General features: G+C 43.7%; 1 protein-coding gene across 2 annotated transcripts in view; it reads right to left on the bottom strand.

Moving 5' to 3' along the window:
• TRIM36 (tripartite motif containing 36) overlaps positions 1 to 6,504 on the bottom strand; it is a 36,494-nt gene extending 29,990 nt beyond the window's left edge. The window contains exon 1 of one of the 2 annotated variants that reach the window (XM_064642787.1): positions 6,381 to 6,504. In XM_064642787.1, the coding sequence (XP_064498857.1) occupies positions 6,381 to 6,443 (63 nt within the window). In that variant the 5' untranslated portion in view covers positions 6,444 to 6,504. The remainder of the gene's footprint in view (positions 1 to 6,380) is intronic. The other variant, XM_064642788.1, reaches the window with a different exon arrangement.
• Positions 6,505 to 13,973: the final 7,469 nt, after the last annotated feature.

Raw genomic sequence — 13,973 nt, 5'->3', positions numbered from 1 at the left:
AAAGAAGAACTTTCTACAGAAGACTTACAAGGTTTCACATTTACTTTAGAAACCACCCTCATAAAAATAGAGAGTACTGTGCTTGAAAATGTTCTGATAATGCCAGTAAATGAACAGTATGCATATTCAAATTGAAACATGTCACTTAACTGAGAAGGGGGGAGAATGTGTTGGTAAGGCCATGGGTTGTCAGCCTTCCAACTACATTTTCAGTAATGATTTGCAAGCCTCTGAATCATTATCTTTATACTATTTACTATTCTTTAACCACCTCTACTATCCCCAAACGATGCTACAGGCAGGCTTTAAGGTTGCAGCTCTTTATAAGCCCTTGTCTACAATAGCACACTACCCATTGCTGACACTGGATGTCGTTGATTTGGGGCCAGATAAACGATCAGCTGCAGATTAGAACAAAGACCCCTTGGCTGCCTTTGAAACAGTAGGAAGAAATTTTGTCTTTGGCAGCAGAGCAAGGCAAATCATTTTGCATTCATTTCAGAGGTGGAAGTGCCAGCACAGGTGGGTGTTACTGGTGTGGCCAAACCTGGAGCACACATTTTCCTCCTGTCCTCCCACAGCCTTCACGTGGGCTACAGTGCCAACTACTGTTAATGCCAGGACTTGTGAGTGATTCTTTTTTCAATCCCTTAATAGATCATTAAGGTATTATCTTGTTTGTATGCCTGTTTGCTCTGGCTTCAGGGTACTTTACAGCAGGATTGTAATTACCACCTCCATCACATTAAGATGTTACATGGGTAAAAATGTCCTTGAAGGCCTCCAAAGATCAAAACTTCCCCTTCTGCACTCACACCTTTTTAGTAGCCTCCACCAGCCTAGGACTACTAAATTTGCAGTGTCAAAATTTGCATTAGCTTTATGGTGCTAAGAAGAAAACACAGCAGTTAGGAATCACTGATACATTAAAAAGATAAGAGCAGGAACCAGTGTCAGAAAAGGCTCCTGTCCTTAGCATCTGCAGAAGGGGTTAGTAAGACCAACACTGCCACAGAGCTTGGACCTACTCTTCTGCTTTGCTTCCAGCTAAAGGCACATTTCAATTAGACATCTGTTCTGCTCCCAAGGGACTCCCTTTGCATGGAGTAATGTCTGGGAAGTGTCAAAATAGTTCTAACACATCCTTCAGGATCTGACCAGGCATTATGGCGTGCCTTGCATTCACAAGACAGCAAAAGATAGAAACTGGAATGGGTAGGGATTACCATCTTATTTTCCCTCCTCCCTCAGATTAAAAGTGGTTGTTAATTTAATAATTGTTATGCAACAATCTCCCAAGTGCTCATTCCCATTAACTGTCAGCATAATTTCAAGAAGGACGCAGCACTGGTTTTCAACGAACTGTAAAAATCCCATGCTTGTTAAGCAGTGCAGTTGCAATCCTACTGCGTGAAGCAACACAAACCTGTCCCAAGGCACCAGGGAGGTTCTGCCAACACCTCCCCTGCCTTCTTTAATCAGGTCCTCAGACCAAAGTTTTTCAAGATATTTATTTTCATGCTGCTTTTGCAACCATGGCTCAAGACTCAGTCAGTTTCCTGATGGTCTGCACTCCTCTGACTGAAGAGTAGAGTCAATGCATCACAGCAGAGATACGCAGGATGAAGATGGATTTTTTTTTCCTGAGCTAACATGACTGACTTGGGGATCAATCACAGACACTTTTCTCTCTGTGCAATGTAAGTATTTACTTCCAGGATGGACGCAGAGGGGTTTTAGCCTGCATCCCGCTCTCTGTAAATTGTCAGTGATACAGTTTGCTTCTCTACTTAGTCCTGAAGATGACTCCTATCCAGAGGATTTTCCCAATCATCCCAAGATCTATTTTTAGCTCAGCAATAAGGCAGGAATTTATGTCACCTGAGAGAAACGTGCCTGTTTTGGCTCAGAAATGCAGGCTTAACTTTGTCTTTGCAACGGTTACCCTTCAACCATGTGACCCTGAACAGCCAGCAAGGATCTATAGACCTTGGGTGTTTTAAAGCTATTATGACTTGAGAATTTCTTGTTGTAAAACGAAAGTATCAGTCCCTACTCCTTTGATTCAGGATTGTTTATCTTCTCTGCAAAAATGTCCTACAGGCCCATAACCCTCAAGTTTGGATGGGATTCCTAACAGATTCCATAGCCTGATCTGCTGAACTGAACAAGTTTTGAAGGTCCCACATGACACTGCTATGCACAGAGCACTGAGTCGGTAAAGGCTATGCTCATCAAACTGTCAGAATATTGGGGCTGCAATCAGCTTTAGGTAGGATTTGTAACGAGGACATCTCAAAGTATGCTAAGTTGGCTCAGAATATCTTTACTTTTTCACTTACTGCCATATGTACAGTACTCTGCTTCATGTCCAGGACACCTGGAAAGCAGTACTTGCAGGAGACCCAAGGAGCAGCGACAGGCAGCAGTCCACACAGAGGACTCTGCTCTTTCCCTTCACGCATTGTAATCACTTGCCAAGCAAATGAAAAAATTATAATGAAAAAGCTTTACAAAAATACATGATATTCAAATCAAAAACTTCCAGCTCTGAATTAGGAGAGAGTCATACCTGTGAAGAAATGACTACTGTTAAGTAGAAAGGAAGTGTAAAGGTTACTCTCAAAAGGATTTCGAATATAAAACATTTACATTTTTAAAAAAATAATAAAATCAAATTTACAGGAAGACCAGTCACAGACTACATTTCTGATACCATAAAGGTATTACATGAAAAATAAGGACAGTACACATGGAGCACATGGGGAACATTCTCTCCTTCACTTCAGATTGTAGATACCCCTGTCACAGAGTTGTCAGCTCTCCCTTGCCATGTCAGATCCCGTGCATTTGAACATGCTTCAGGGAACCAGCTACTGGAAAGATGAGGACATGTCTAAGATGTGGAAACACACCTTTGTCACACAGGCTGACTAACTCAGCTAAGTAACTGTGATTAAAAGCTGCTAAGACAGGCAAATTGGATTCCAATTGCTCTTGACTGCTGGGTTTCAAAGTCAGATCCCTCTGCAGTATCTAACTTAATATTGTTATTTAAAATTGAACTCCAAGTTATCTTTACGTGCTCTTTCACCAAAGTCGTCTTTTTGTGCAAACACCTTTCACAATATATACACAGTCTGGCACGCTGTAAATCAATACTCTGTTAATTGAATAATTCACTCTTAAAGGTGAGGTCCTCCTCATAGGCACCCAAACCCCAAAGAAGTGCTTTTCTACACATAAGCAAGAAATACGTAAAGCCTTATCTTCTTCAACATGAGGAACAGATCTCCAGTTCCACTGAGTCAGGCAGCCCAGAGCAACCTGCCAGCCCCCACTACTAAATTATGCTGTATTTCCCTTCTCCATCTTCTCATGTGGTTTGGATTTGGACCCCTATATGGCTCTATCCCTTAATTTCACCCCAATAAAAGCTGAAATGCTACCACAAGAGAATTTTCCATCAGTCTTTATATGAACCAAGCTGAAGAAAGGGACAGAAATCAGTGTCACCTGCTGGTTCCAGGTGCAGAGCATGCAGAATTTCAAATGTTCTTAAAATTATCTTTATATATTTCTCATGTTCACATCATGTGGGGTTTAGGGCTTGTTTCTAGTAGTGTCTATCTCTCTACATGCTTTTTCTGGAGAATTGTTTTAAAGCTGTTCCTCCTGAACCACAAATTGTCAGTTTCTGCAAACAATGTGGAGGGTAGGAATAGATGGTAAAACAAAGCAAACAAGTGAGGGAAAAAAATTTAAAAATAGGGAAAGAAATCAACAGCTAGTGCACAAGGATAGTGTCAGTGTCATTAGTCTATCTTTGAAACTCACACATATCAGCTTATTGTTTTTATTAAGTTACAGAAAAATGCCCGAAAATGGTTTTACGAAACAGATAGCAAGCATTGGTGTCATTTACCCCATCAGATATGAATATTTCTTTATAGCACCTAAAAATTATTTGAAGTTAATATTACAAGAGAATCAGATTCATTAAAAAAACCCAAACCCATACATCTATGCAAGTAAAACAGTTTGAAATGGAGCTTGGGTGAATAATTGGGGGGAGGGGGGTTTATGTGTGAGTTTTGACTACTGCAAAAGTCAACTTACAGGGAGGAAGTTGGGGGTGGGACAGGGAAGATGGGGCGTTGGAAGAAGCCTAAGACTGTGTCTGGAATATTGCATCATTTTGAGATGGTTGAGTGTTCGTCCTTGCTGTTATTTGAGCTGATACTTCAGAGTCCTGAAAAAAGGTCATATAATCTCCTTCTGCCCCAGTGACTCCGATACAAAATGCAGTTAGTTGTTAATCTATCTCACAGGGGTATTTTGGAGTTCTGAGATGCTTCTGTGACATTCGTGACAGGTGCCTTGGAGGCCCAGAATATCTCAGACATTGTGGATATATAACAGATGTTGTGGATATATGGATTACACAAGGACTGTTTTATTGGGACTAAAAGTGCTACATGAACCTTTCTGTTCTAGGTATAATATGCAAGTTGTGTATGTGAAAGAGACTCACAGAAGAATAATTAGTATAGATCATTAATAGAGACAATAGGTTTTTGAAGTGACATTCCCTGGGGAAAAGTGATATATAATGATTTGCCCTGTTTGAGAGGCCTGACAGAGGCTGCAAGCTAAGTGGAAAAACAGTATGCTTGCCAAAAGATGTCACATGCCCAGCATCTAAGAGCTGATGCATCGTACCTGTTGGGACCCATCGGGACCCTACATATGGAGAGCTGAATGTGCAAGTGTAAAGTATTCCTTATTGATCCTGTTGTTCTAATAGTTCTTTGTTCAGTGAAAGACAAGATGCTTAGCAGTTAACTCAGAGCACGTTAATGCTTCCAGGTTTTATGGTAAAAATTTTATTGATGTAGGGGAATGGGAAAGGGAAAACTGGAGTTCTGGAAACCCTAAGCAACAATACCCTGGCCTCAAGCAAGTACAGTTTACCATTCAGAAGAGTCCTTTTGCAGGCATGATTTATGTCATCTGAGAAAGCAGTTTAATTATCCCAACAGAACACCTCCAAGCTGCTGGTTAACATCAATAAATTACAAAGTGGATGTAATCTAAAACCCTGGTATGAAGGGAAAAAAATGCAAAAGGCAAATGTGGAGAGCAAGAGGTCTCAGAGCTCGGCATTGGAGAGGGTCAAGCAGTGACCGCCACTATGGAAAGTCTGTGAAGGTCACAGAGCTGATACTGCTCCTCTTTTCTTCGAGTACATCAAGTGTCTGTGATGATGGGACTTGGCAATATTTTTGTTCATGTATAAACAACAGCACTGTTTGTGAATAACTTGTATATTTCACACTACTCTGATAACTCTGCTGTCTACCGAGCCATATGCTCTTCCAGAGGGTGTCTGATTAAAGCACAAACTGTTTAACTGTGGGAAAAGGGACACACAGAGCACGCCATTACAGGCTAAGGTAGTTTCTGGCCTGAACCCCTTTATGATTTTGTTTATTATGTAAAATGAACAGTAACAAGACTTGTTCACCTGAATTTTCCTTTAAGGCCACAGGCGTGGTTACTCCTGGGCAAGGAGAAGAAAATTATGCAGGAAGCACTTCATTCACCTGCTCTAAAGGTTCATCCAAAACTTTTAGAAGAGGGAGGGAGGAGAAGGAGGAGGAGAAAGACGTGCACAAAGAACAGGCTGTAAAGGCAGCCTTTGGAGATATGCTAGAAAGTCACCAGGATGCATTTGAAACAATCTTTCCAATAGCACCATTGTTTGCTACACTTGTTTTTAAGTTTAGAAATACTGTGACTGCTTCAGTGTTTTGAAACCCACTGGCGGAGTCTTTGGGGCTCCCGGGTTTTCGTATATACCAGCAGTTCACAAGTACAAAAAGTTGGATTCCCTCCTTTTTTCAACAAAAGACACGTGCAAGTCTCCCTCAAAACACTTGCCAACTCTGAATCAGTTCCTCAGAGAGACACTTCAGCGTTGCTCACAGCCAGTTGCTCACAGCAGAATCCCGCAGGGACAGGGGTGCACTGGCCGTCGCACCCCACATCCCTGAGCTGGCAGACCGCCCCACACGGAGCAGGGGCAGGGCTGTGAAGGCGCCGGATGCCCAACTGTGCTGTGCTGAGGGACACTTCGCATTGAAATTTAATTTATTTCTTTTAACTTTTTTACCCCACAGCTTCGGAAGCATGTGGCAAATATAAGTCGAGCCTCCGAAGTACATTAGCTCTAAAGACGAGTCATTCATCCCCTCAACCTCCCTCCAAAAAGCCCCCCCCAAAAAAAACCATTTCGGGAGGGAACCGGCTCTCCCCTCGGGCTGTGCTCTCCTCCCCGCGCGCTGTCCCGGGGATGCCGAACCACGCTCCGTCCTTACCCTGTCCCGCTTCAGCAGTTCCAAGATGTAGGAGAAGCGGCTGCTGTCCGCTGCCACCTCCATGGCCCCGCAGCCGTGCCGCGGGATCACGCCGCCCCTCCGGTCCCCTCGTCCCTGCAGCGCAACCCTTGCCCCCGCTGCTCTCCGGGGGAGGGCCGTCGTGCTGCGACAGATGCTCCGCCCGCCCACCCGCTCACGGGTCTGAGAGGTCTGAAAACCTCTCACCCTGCAGCAGCGCGGGACGACTGTCAGGTACCTGGAGGTGCTCAGGCACACCGCCTCTGCTCAGACGCTGCGACCGTAAAAGCTGCGTTAAGGCTGGAAGGGTTACACCTACTTATGGTCTCACCAGATCTGAGTGGTACTGTATAAATCACTCTCATCTTGCACGGAGCTGATGGTGGTGCATGCCCACAAGGCCAACACCCAAGGTGGGCATGCCTCTTTTCAAAGAATGGCTTGATGTGGGATATATGCTGAGGTACAGCATGATGCATTTGTCCCCAGGCTCCATTTGGTTTTCTTGTATTTGTTTAGATGAAAAATTGTGTCTAAATACATCTGCAGAGAAGAGCATCTACTAATATAATGTATGTAGGTGTGTGTATGATCTGCCTCATGTATTTGCACCTGGCTAGTGGTGTGTTTGTGGGGTAACTCAAACAGGAGGAAAACTTCCTATCATCTCTTTTTCTGCATCCCAGAAAAATTTCTCATCTCCCACTAGAGATGAGGTGGATATAAGATGCCTATATACAACTGTGACAGAAAAACTGGTCCCAGCAACTCAAGTACCTTCTATTCCTTGATTAAGGCAACCCTAAGGTCCCACTGAAATGTTCACACCAGAGGGGAGAACCAGCTACCAAGAGAGGCAGGCACAACCACCCAGACCCAGTGGGCAAAGGGGCCCCAGAGGAAAGCTGGGGAATGGTGATTGAGACATGGCAGACATCGCATTCCTGCTCCCTGCCTGTCTCCACTCCATGATGCTGCTATACCTTCCTTCTGGTTCAGGCACTGCAGGTCACTTCAGCCAGCAGCTGGCCCATTTCTTCCTCTTCTAGTCTCAAACCTCCCTGAACCCAAAGGTACAGCTGCATCCAAGACCTGGGGGAGAGGGACAGGTGAATGGCCAGTACACTGCTCTCTCACCAACTCTATTCCAAACTGAGAGGTGGAAGGCAACAAGCCTTTCTTATGCTGTAGCTATCAGGTAGCCCATGGAGCATATCACCCCTTTGTGGTGAAAACATACCAAAGAGTATTTTATAACAGTATAATGTATCCCCTCAGAGGCTGTATTTCCTAAGCATACTGATATAGTAGTAATGTTATCCCAGATTCTTCCTTCAGGTTACTCACTGAAACAGAATATTCTGCCTTTCTCAGGAAACAAGACTCATGAATAGCTCCAGACATTTCTGTTACTAGATACTGTACAATTATATGTATCAAATGACTCATTAATCAAATAGCTTGTTATTATGATATAGACAGGCTTTCAGTGCTCCACTTCTTGCTTTTGTGCAAACACCCTGGGAATAAACAATGGGCAGTGGTGCTGGGGACAGTCAGCTGCCATCACCCGCATAGCTGAGAAGTCCTCAATACATAACTCAGCTCAATGTGAGATATTTTGCTTCTCTGATCTAATTTCAGCTCACCAAATGGCAGTCATGTAGGAAATTTTCAGTACTGTAATTTTTTTGGGTCAGTGCTGGGCTCTGGCAGAGAGCAGGGCTGGCCAAGGCTGGGAGAAGGGACTGCCTGAAGGGATGCCTTGTTTCTCCCAAGCTGCTCAAGTCCAGTAGTTATCTGCAGGAAACCATGCTGGTTGTGGCCTCAGCAGCAGTGGCACTCCCGCATCCAGGAAGGTTGTGTCACAGTATCGGTGTGAATCTCCGGATGATAACCAGCACCAGGCAGCAAACATACCTTTGACCCTACTGCTCTGTAACGACAGGCTTTGTGAAAAGCCAAGGAATTTACAACCCCTTCTGTTCCACAGTGCAAGAACACACTATGTAGCTGTTTACACTACTGGAATCCTTTCATCTGGAGGTACACCTACATTTGAATCTCGTTGCAGATTTGTTATGTTCATGTTAAGTGACTCCCAAGAACAACCTGACAAAACCTGTGAGACAAAGGTCTTCCGTGGTGCACAAACCATGGGCCTGCTCCAAATCAGTACTTTTGTCTTGCCTTCTTTGGCCGTTAACCACACTGTTTCATTTTGAACTATGTGCTCTGAATTTCTGGCTCCTGTCTCATCTTCTCTTTTTTTTTTTTTTTTTTTTTGAGGGGGGGGGTTTGTTCTGTTTCTGCTAGGCGTTGTAGATTATGGACAGCCTGGGCTGTAATTCAAGGACTTGGGACAGAAGGGATGATTTCTGGTTCCTCTCCCTTCACCTCCTCATGTCCCACTTCCATAAATTCATTAATGTAAATGTAAAGAGATGTAAATGTAGCTCAAGTCATGAACTCAGCCAGGGCAAGAAGGATATAGTAGAAGATGGAAGAAGCTGATGGTTCTTTCATGATCTCCTCTTGGAGTGTTTTTGTTTCAACATTAGTGCTGTTAGGACTCCAAGTTCAGGTGGCTGCCAGTGATATTTAAGCAGGACGATGCCACAAACCACTTTTGGATTAATTTCACAGCTTCAGCAATGGTATCCTCCTAAGTAGTTCTGGCTGGGATGATCCTGGCCTCTGCATGATAGCACTTTCTTGCCATCAAGCCTTTGACACTGTCTCCCACAGCATACTCCTGAAAAAGCTGGCAGCCCACAGCTTGGACAGGAGCCCTCTGTGCTGGGTTAGGAACTGGCTGGAGGGCCGGGCCCTGAGAGTGGTGGTGAATGGTGCTGCATCCAGTTGGCACCAGTCACTAGTGGTGTCCTCCAGGGATCAGCACTGGGCCCAGTCCTGTTTAATATCTTTATTGATGATCTGGATGAGGGGATTGAGTGTACCATTAGCAAATTTGATGACACCAAGCTGGGGGAGAGTGCTTATCTGCTGGAAGGTAGGAGGGCTCTTCTGAGGGACCTGGACAAGCTGGAGAGCTGGTCTGATTCCAACGGGATGAGGTTCAACAAGGCCAAGTGCCGGGTCCTGCACTTTGGCCACAACAACCCCCTGCAGCGCTACAGGCTGGGACAGAGTGGCTGGAGAGCAGCCAGACAGAGAGGGACCTGGGAGTTTGGATTGACAGGAAGCTGAACATGAGCCAGCAGTGTGCCCAGGTGGCCAAGAGGGCCAAGGCCAATGGCACCTGGCCTGGATCAGGAACAGTGTGGCCAACAGGTCCAAGGAAGTGATTCTTCCCCTGTACTCGGGGCTGGTGAGTCCACAGCTGGAGTGCTGTGTCCAGTTCTGGGCCTCTCAGTTCAGGAAGGATATTGAGGTGCTAGAGCAGGTCCAGAGAAGAGCAACGAGGCTGGTGAAGGGACTCGAGCACAAGTCCTATGAGGAGAGGCTGAGGGAGCTGGGGCTGTTCAGCCTGGAGAAGAGGAGGCTCAGGGGAGACCTCATCGCTCTCTACAACTATCAGAAAGGAGGCCGTAGCCAGGTGGGGATTGGTCTCTTCTCCCAGGCAACCAGAAGTAGGACAAGAGGGCATGGTCTTAAGCTCTGACAGGGGAGGTTTAGGTTGGATATTAGGAGGAAATTTTTTATGGAGAGAGTAATCAGACATTGGAATGGGCTGCCCAGGGAGGTGGTGGATTCACTGTCCCTGGAGTTTTTTAAGATGAGATTGGATGTGGCACTTAGTGCCATGGTCTAGCAACCACGGCAGTGTTAGATCAAGGGTTGAACTTGATGGTCTAGGAGGTCTTTTCCAACCCAGTTGATTCTAAGAGTCTATGATCAGCCCTGCAGAAAAGTGTATGTCTGCAGAGTCGTGCAAGCCTGAGCAGAACCCTTTGGACCATTCAGTATAATTAACACAAGTTGCGTCCATAGATCCAGACTAGCTAGGAGTTTGGGACTATCCTCTGCAGCAGATATCAATTCCTGTAGCCATTCTACTGGCTCACGTTTACCTTCCCTTTGATGGAAGACACTTGTGCTAGCCTTTGTCTTGAGTGACTGAGGGCTGACAGGGGAATGTGCTCTCGGAAGGCTGGAGGTGGATGGAGAAGCTTCATGTTGCAGCTGGTGGCCCAAGGACTTTCACCCTTCTTGGTAATGATTGCTGTGTTTTACACAACCTTTACTGAGATGGGCCGTATGTCAGAAATAGCTGGGAGTTCCTCACCTGTTCCACAGAATTGCAGATATGCAATTTGTTTTCACATTTTTCTTCCTTTTGTTTCATCTCTTAGCTCAGTTCCTTTCTGTGGAACCAAGATGTCTGAAAATTAATTTGAACTTTCTGTTGTCATGAAATTATCAATATCAGACTGTCATATTATGTTAAAATGAAGCAGTAGGATTATATTTGTTTTCTATCACTTCAACTTGAAGCAGATCTCCAAAAACCAAGGATCCCAGTCAGATTATCAACTGATGTAAACTAAGTTGTATAATTGTATATCAGCAGAAAAACTGGTTCTGTATTGCAATCCTGAAATATCATGCAACACATTGTTCTGTCCTGGCATGTTGGTATACAAATTAAATACAAAGGAAATTTGTGTGTCCTGACCTGTGAATTATGTTAATTCTCACAGGACAACAACAACAGCTCTAGATTTTCTGTTTGATCTCCTTCCATGTCTTACTTTCTAATTCTGAACCAAATTGAGCAGTGAAGCCTATTCAGATGCTCTTCTGTTTCTGTTCCCCTAGGATTGTAAGATATTTTCCTACTTCCATTGCACAGGGAATCCACTCAAGCATGCACCCTTGGCAGCTGTCTAGCACCATGGTGGGGTGGGTCTTCTCCCTGTACACCACACTTGAACTTGTTTGCCGTCATTACCTGAGGAAATCTACTTAAAGAGTGTTTGAAACCAGTTGCAGGTGGTGATATGAGAGGAGTTAACACAAATAATTCAGTACAGAGGAGAGAAAGAATGCTTCAATTTTATAGTATGCATGGGGAAAATGGATCTGGGTAGATGTACTTTCATCTCAGACAACTCCGGTATCACTGAGCGTTGCAATACTAGAGCAATGCAGATACAAGAAAGATGATGTTAAAGGTAGTAAAAACCAGTAGTGGTGTTCAGCATGAACTACTTCAGTGTTAAATTGCACATGTGAGCAAACACTGCAAGTCATGAAAAAAACACCTCTGAAATGCATATCCAAGTATGAATGCTTCTGAAAAGGACTGTGACCTGCTTTTATTCTCTTAACAGCATTCAGACCTGCATCCAGCTCAAACAATATGAAAGAGAATCCATGTAAATAGTTTATGAATTTTAGATACGCTGCTTCCTTCCACAGGGAATGATGTAGATGTGAACTGTCACTAGCAGAAAAAACTACCATGAAACAGATGAGACCTTCTGATGGTTGGAAAGGTATTGCAAGCAGAACAAATGAGACCAAATTATTTCAAAGATCACTATATTTGCATGCAGACCTAAACCTTTTCCTGCATTAAACCCCATTCCCTCTTGTTCTTTTAGGTGCCACAAGGGGTTTTTTTCCCCCCATTCTCACCTGTGCTGCTCTGGGTTAGAAAAAGAAGCATAACTCTCTGGACTCTCCTAATGAGCAGTCAGGAAACCATCTTCTTCTCTGTCTCTTCCACAGCTTGGTTGAGGTCCACCTTTAGCTGGAGAACTCCTGCACCTTTGCCCTGTCAACTGTGTTAATAAATCCTACTCAGGATTCAGATTTAGCATGTGATTGCATGGGATCCCCAGATCTCTGACTGTGATGCATCTGCCAATTCATATCTTCACTTTCTTCTGGAGATCGTGATTTTTGCCCTCTTAATGTCTCTAGATTCCTTAGTGATCCAATTTTTTCTCCCCATCACCATAGACTGAAACAGAGTTTTAGATATTTTTATATACCTTGTTCTAATAGACACTGCCAAAAACATGAAGGTCACTAAACCCATAAGATAAAATAGGGCCAACAAACAACGTGAGATACTGAAGCAGTTTGGCTGCTGCTATGTGGTAAGTCAACTCTATTGCTAATTGCCAGAATAAATGTTCTCACCTTCACCCATACCTCTCATTTCCCATACTTCTGGCCTATCCTCAGCCATAGGCAAATGTAATAAAATCAAAAAGTGAATTTCAAATCCACAATACATTGGAGCCAGATATTTTGTTCTACTGTGCTCAGACCTATTTGACACTGGAGATATCAACCTCTGGGCATTTTGTCTTCTTTCATTTGAAGACCTCTATTCAAGTACTATAAGCATATTCATTCAGTGTTTGTGACACATAAACACACAAAATAAAATTATTTGAAAATTACCTTTATGCATGATTTCCTCCTAGCTTGTCCCATGCAACACTACTACAGTGCCACATGCCCCTGGGAACAAGCTCATTTAAGAAATATGGGTTAAGTATGTAGACTACTATTAATATTTAATGTATTGAGTATGTTATTAGATATTTATGAAGAATCAGCTAAAGTACATAATGATGCATACTATGAATATATAATGTAATTGCCATTTTTTGTTGCAACTACAGTTAATCAAGTTTGACAATATAAAGAGAATTTTGGGTATCTAGAGTTTTAACAAATATTATTTGAGCAAAACACAGCAAGCTTGAGTATATTAATTTACTCATTAAAAGAAAGTTGTCTAATGAAGAAATCAGAGACATGCAAATCAGGGAAAGATAAGGTAAAGATAAGCACTGCTGAGATCTGCATGCAAATGTTGTGATGTATGTTTTAGTGATTTTGTGTGTTTTGCAAAAGGAGTAGATCTGTAACAGTGAAGGCTCTGAAGAGTGAAGCATAGACACGAAAGCTTTTCAGACTCAGTTGGTCTTCAAGGATTATTACGCTCCTGCACAAAGGGGATAAAGCTTGTCCAGCTCTCGTCTTCAAGGTTTAAGCATGTCATCTGGGCTCCTGCAATTTTCTTTCAGCTTAACTACACCAGGATTAGGTTTGAGTTAACTTTCCTTTTTCAAAATGGCCTGTCATGTTCCTGCAACAAAATTCTTCCCCTGCGTTTACCCATGGGTTAATGAAATCTTTAATATCCATGAAAATTGGATTAAGCTCCCTGTGGATTGACTTTGCACAGAGCAAGACTGGTGCAGAGCCCACTATGCCAGACAAAGGCTGACCCTCCTGGCATCACACGGCACCAGAATGAACCTACCCCTTTACAGGTGCGCCTGTAGCAGATGTCACGTTGCTGGAGTACCTGCCTGGAGGAGCACTGTCTCTGCTGGCCTGGGCAGGTAGCACTGCACTGGTGGAGTTCCTGCATCTCTTTACCTCTGTGAAGGCTGACAAAGGTGCTGGTGACCAGTCAAAGAATGACTGGCTCAAACAAAGTATACTTATGTACACAAAGGGACACGCATCACAGAGCAAAAGGCCAGAAATGTCACTTTGGGGAATTTATCTGAAATCACAGCAAAGCAAATTGTTCCTTGTAGTGTTAAGAAAAGCTGAGGGTAACACACAGAGACACTCCTG

This window comes from Pseudopipra pipra, chromosome Z (assembly GCF_036250125.1).
Source record: "Pseudopipra pipra isolate bDixPip1 chromosome Z, bDixPip1.hap1, whole genome shotgun sequence".
NCBI lineage: Eukaryota > Metazoa > Chordata > Aves > Passeriformes > Pipridae > Pseudopipra > Pseudopipra pipra.
The sequence above is the reverse complement of the archived record's forward strand: the minus strand, read 5'-3'. Positions and strand labels throughout refer to the sequence as shown.